Source organism: Necator americanus, chromosome V (genome assembly GCF_031761385.1).
Source record: "Necator americanus strain Aroian chromosome V, whole genome shotgun sequence".
NCBI classification, from domain to species: domain Eukaryota; kingdom Metazoa; phylum Nematoda; class Chromadorea; order Rhabditida; family Ancylostomatidae; genus Necator; species Necator americanus.
The window spans coordinates 37,753,376-37,759,442 of NC_087375.1; the positions used below are offsets into that span (position 1 = coordinate 37,753,376).

The window sequence follows — 6,067 nt, forward strand, 5'->3', positions numbered from 1 at the left end:
ACCGCTTACGCAACTGCACCGAGTTTCAGGTCCTCTTGATCCGAGTGTAAACTGCCTTTATATTGCATATTTTGAGGCACACTGCGGTTTATAGCGGGAGGAAATTCACCCAGAGGACAGGCAACTCAAGTTTTTCGCTGCGGACCACCTGCGACGGTCACAATGCAGCGACCAAAAGGAACAAAAAAAAAAGGAGCTACGCGCAATCTGCGTACCCACTGAAGAATCCTATTTTCTTTCTCTTTTTCTAATAGATGTACGCTTATACATTTAATTATGATTTGGGGGAGGAGGAAGGAACGAGTCACTCTTCCCACAAAACTATTATGTCTTGTATGTAAATCGTTACGATATTTCAATTTGTTCGAACACTCGAATGATGAAAAAGCAATGTACACACGAATAGACAATCTTTATGTACAAGCGAATGAATACCAGGCACAGTTCGAGTATCACAATGGAAGTAGCTGAGGTGAAAGAGGGGCAAGCGCTAAACATCTGTCGCTTTACTCGTGTCGACATATTTTTCTGAAAGAGTTTGATTTTTAGAGAAGAAAAGATTTCCGACGACAACATTAATCTACATATCAGTCTAAAAATCACCTGATATCATTTTCGATCGCTGCATGTCGACTCGAACGAACCACACTCCAATGGCTATTATTCCTATCACTAGTAAGCAAGTGATTGTGTAGATTACTATCAACCATGCCGACCACATCCTGAAACAATAATGGCCAGATATTCGTTGCTAATCAGGGCGCGAGAGCGACGCGTAAAGTACGTAGAGTTTGGACAGAACATTGAACGTATTAATGATTGCCCAAAAGAAGTAGATGTCTTTTTTTTTAATATTTGGTAAAATATACATTCAGTGATACAAGGTGTATCAAAAGAGGAGAGCAAAGAAAACTTAACTTCAACTTAAAACTGAACAAAGCTGATCAAACATAAATTCTGCTAACTCCCCCTTGTTTTTCTGTGTTTCTGATTTGAATCTGTGATGGTTCAACGTTTCGATATTTCTTTCAAGTTTAATGTTCATATTTTTCCCTTCATTATGTAACTGAGTGTTTCATTTCAACCAAACAGTCACAATTCCCGAGAAAAATGCTCATTTCAACGTTTTTCGTCTCGCAGATGGTTCAAAAAAAAAAACGAAATTATCATTTTAGTGAATACAGACAGGAAACGCAATCTGTGAAAGAAAAAGAAACACTAAGAGGCTTTTGAAAAGTATAAATGCTTCCTACTGGGAACATAAAACAAAAAAGGGATACTTTCAATACCACTGAAGGTTTAAAATTTCCGTCCTTCGTTCTTTTTTTATCCAAGCAGAAATGGCAATGAAGGATATACGAATCAGTGGGATGAAAATAAAAGAAACTTTAGATCAGTAGTTGGTTTTAAACTCAATCCTCCATACAGTATGTAAAGGATCTACACGAACGAAGAGTAGACTACAGAATTTTAAAAGTCTTAAATAAATCCTTCAAAATCCGGAAATCTTTAAGTTAAACAAACAACACAACAACAAACACATAGAGGAACAAAATTACTAAGATTTTCTAGAAAGCCATTTGTGGATTCCAATCAATTTCCAGTGGATGAGTGTCATTCGAATGAGAATCGCATGCGTTTATTATACATATGCATTTCCCATAAAACAAACTACCACCTGTTTGTGGTATAAATGTATGTTAGGTTCCTGTCTGATTATAGGTTTCATTTATTCGAAAATTTCAGGGACGAGGATAGAGCCTAGAGATGAAGTAAATTTATGCAAGTATTCCCTAAGGGATCCTAGTAAAAACAATGTTTTTCTTTTGCAACGTTGCTTCAGTTAGGATGCATGAAAGCTTCCTACTCCTCCGGAAAATCGTATAGATGAAGTTAAAACCTAGAAGTAGGAGAAGTTTGAAAAAAAAATTTCCTAGATTTTTTATTGTTGTTTCTCGTCATTGATTTTTCAATTAAATAATTGTATGGGTCTATTTTAGTCTGATTTCCAAAATTTTAAGGTGGCCATTTCTTTTCCTCTCCAATTTACTCCCACTAAAACATTGCTATCCATTCCCAAGTCCAGGTGGGGAAATAAGGAGGTGCTGTCGTTACATTTCGATAAATAAAGAAAGGATATGTAAATGGAATTATTCCAATCAGAAGAATAAATAAAAGGATGTCGGAGAATCACGAATGTTTATCGGCTTCAGATCTAACAATATGGGATTTTACGAAGTGAGAGCAAATGATTTTAAAAAAATTACAAAGACTATGAAAGAAAATACGTGTCAGAATTGGGTTCATTGAGGAAGAAAATCTTCTACTGCTGAGTTTTTAACAACAAGCGTGACGACTTGGTTCACAATTTTATTTCTTCGATCGATGTGACTCGGAAAAAAGAAAGAAAATATTGACTTTTTTTGCAACAGGTTAATTCAAGGAAAATTTGGTTTGGGTCAAGTTACTGCTCGTTTTCGTTTCACACTACGGTCGCTTCAGGGGTGAATAATGACGAGATTTTTTCTTATTGCAATAAATCTCTATTGAGCAAAGAATTGAAAGGAATCAAAGATATATATCTTGACGGAAAAATTTCCATAGGTCTTTAAATGTGGGAAAATACATAACAGGAAATTTCTGCGAGTCTCGTAAACCCAATCACAGGAAAGTTTATAGGACACTTAGAAATTGATTGCTCCGTGCGGTTTCCCATTTGTGGTGCAATTTGCAATTACGAGCTCTTTGTTTTCACCTACATTTGCGTTCTGTAATTTGTTCAACAAGGTTTTTCATACATAGGACACTGATATGTTCTGACATTTTGACGTCTTTCCAGTTCTTAACGACAAAAAAATTAACTTTTGTGATTGAAATCGAATGATGCAGTTGGTTTCCCACCATTAAATGAGAAAAGATGGCAAATGGATGGAAATAGAAATGGCTGAAAAAAATGAGAATTTTAAGAGCAAAAAAAAATTAACAGAGGGAAAAGAATATGCGAGAATGAATGTGAGTTTTATACGGAAATTACTGACGCTTTTCTTCCATAACAAATTGGCTATGAATACTTCAGTAAGTGTAACGCCAAGTAGTGTCTTTTCACTCTTAGTTTTTTTTTTGCTCTGTAAAAAATCGTCCCCAGATTATTGTATAGATTCTAGAGCACTTGTCAATTGTCACTCTAGAGCAAACGATACTTTTGAATCTCAAGTTCCACTTTCTTCATGTATCCTATAGTTACGGTTGCAGGTACATTAATTTTTGTTGGAGGATCCAAAAAAATGGGACGAAAAAGAATAAAGAAAGAACAAAGGAAGAAAAGAAGAAAAGAAAGAAAGGACATAAAAATAACTAGGAAGTAGCATTTAAAAATTTTATAAATACAAACTTGACTTGAATAGCTGAAAAAAGCTTGAAAAAATATATGAAGGTAGAGAACCATCGAATATGAGTCCAATAAAAATTAACGAGCAGTTAACAGGAAATTTTGAAAAACTTAATTTTTGAGAGAGAGGAGAATGGATGAGGTTAGTAACATTTAAACATATATGATGTGGATGAGGCACATTTGAATATTTGTATTTGAACACTGCGTAAAGAATTCTACAAAATTGAGAATCAAATTGGAAAAGGAGAGTTCCTGGCAGGAATTAGAAAGAATTTGAATACGACAGCAGAGTTCTAGCTTCTCAACAACATGAAAATCGAAAGATACGTGGAGTGATTCTGCTTCTCTCCCTTTCTGGGCTATGCTGGGGGAAACAATGGTACCACAACTATAGTATGCCTGTTATCGCGTTGAGTCATTCTTGTTTGTCTAGGGTATCGGTCATTCTTTTTGTATACGACGAGATCGAAAAGTATACGAAGATGTTCAATAAAATTTGCTCGAGGTTAGCACAAAGGTAAGCAGATGACTAACTGAAAATATTCACACTGTTGCTATACACCACTAGGAAGGAAGGACAAAATGTTTTCCTTCTAGCTTCGATTCCGTTCTAACGTAATAGTAGAAGCATTTTTTCTCGAGATTTTTCATGAGATAGCTCCAAGCGCTGCCATTTCATTGAAAATGTCCCCACTACTAAATCAGAGGTATTCGAAGGACTATTTTTTTCTAAGGGACAAGATGAACAGGAAAATTATTTTGTTCTTAATAATAGACCAGAATAGTCAAGAAATATCTTTAAGGAGATAGGATTTGTAACAACCGTATGATGAGTACCAGTTGTTGCAAAAACAAACTCAGGGTTAGCGAGAAGACATATAATCGCACCATCACGGTTCAGAACTTAGAATAAGATCTATTGAGGGGATCTCTTATCTCTCGCAGAATAAGAGTGAACTGGCAAGAAATGTGCGAAAAAGCTTACGTTCATGTTCATTCTAAAATCACCAAACAGAGTAGCAACCAGTTCTGGAATTTCCTATTTTCTTTAAAGAATCACACACTTTTTGGGTCTCTAAGTAAACAAATAAACAAACGATCGATTAATTAAATGAATAAAATGAGTAAATAGACACACATAAAAAGAAATACTACATAAATGAGCGCAAAAATCTAAAAATAGTTCGCATTGAAGGGATGTCTTGGCACCCCAGCTGTTATTTCGAACGTCTTCCAGACGAATGAGAGCGACGGAACGAATCATACGTGTGACCGAGCTTCGTGAGTAGGCGCAGTAGCGCGGGAAGCTGAGAGCTGTGAAATTTTCGACAACGGAAACACAGAGGAGACAACACAGACGAAAATGATGCAGAAAATCATGAAAAGAGGAAAAAATTTTTGTCTTACACATGTCATGCTCCAGACAGTTTTCCTAGCAATTCATCTTTCTGTAACGAAAATAATCCAAAGTTTACTTTGTTATGATGATTGAGTACAGAAGTCAATCGTTTGTGGTTCCGATGTCAGCAATTAGCAAGAAAAAAAATCAAAATTGGAGCTAAAACCTATGAAGCGCGCTTTGTTCGTCAATAAATGCAAAACCAATTTCAATCTGTTTAGAATTACCTTAAGAAGATTATCTGCTCAGGGTTAATTGAAAACTGAAAATGGAATTGGCAAAAAACTGCTCCGGAAATAGCCGGCGGGTCTAATCCAAGCTGATGTCCGGCAAATTGCACAAACAGAGATACGACAGTGACCAATGCTCGATTATAGGACTTGCTTGAATAGTTCAGAGAGCAAAATATTAATAATAAAGGAGATTTCGAGCAGAACGAGATTTCTACTTCATGATTCACTAAAAAAATCCCAAACTTTGTCCAAGAAATGTGAATAAAATTGGACTTTTCCGTTGTTCCCAGGCACAACCGCTCATGTCGAGCAGAGATGCCGCGACGCATGACGCAACGCTTTTGGTGCAACTCAAACAGCTTTTCTGACTGACGTGAACTCCATGAGGTGGAGGGAAATTGTTGAGTTGAATGTGTGTTGCTATTTCATCAGAGAACTTAAGTAGAGTCACTACCTCTACAACAGAATGTGTACATATGCCTCCAGCAGTAGTATTGGAAAAATTCCCTCGGATTTTTTCTTATTTTAAAATATTTGTGTTCCCGAATTTTGAGTATACAAAGTTATTTCTGCAATTTCTTTTTCTTGAAACACGAACCTCTAAGTGATTTCCTTCAAAATCTGAATTTGTTGGTTGAATTTTTAAAAAGTATAGATGGAAAATTTCTCCGGAACCCCGCTGCTACATTGCATTATTTCCACCTTCTACTTCTCACAACAGGTCCCGGATGCGTCATGCATCAACCATAAGAGTACATGCTGCTGTTCACAGTTTATACCTCAAATCGTAACGTTTCCTTAAGAGCCACAAAAGCATTAAACGCATTGAACAGCGGAATGTGCAGCGACGCACCGCAAAAATTACAGGGTTACATTGGATAACGCCACAAGAACGAAGTGAAGGAGAGATATACGGCTAACTGTGGGGAGCCCATTGACAAACAGCTATTGGGAGAGGAGGCAAGACTTGTAAGAAGATTTTTCTGTTTCTGGATAAATCACAAGCCATAAAACTGTAATGAATTCCCATAAATAACTGCACTG

General features: G+C 36.4%; 1 protein-coding gene across 1 annotated transcript; it reads right to left on the minus strand.

The window, feature by feature from the left end:
* Positions 1–490: 490 nt before the first annotated feature.
* RB195_016388 (uncharacterized protein) lies at positions 491–5,849 on the minus strand (the record flags this gene model as incomplete). Its single annotated transcript, XM_064207530.1, has 3 exons — positions 491–528; positions 604–722; positions 5,803–5,849. 3 exons carry the CDS (start codon positions 5,847–5,849, stop codon positions 491–493), a joined length of 204 nt encoding a protein of 67 aa, XP_064063411.1.
* Between the last annotated feature and the right edge of the window lie 218 nt (positions 5,850–6,067).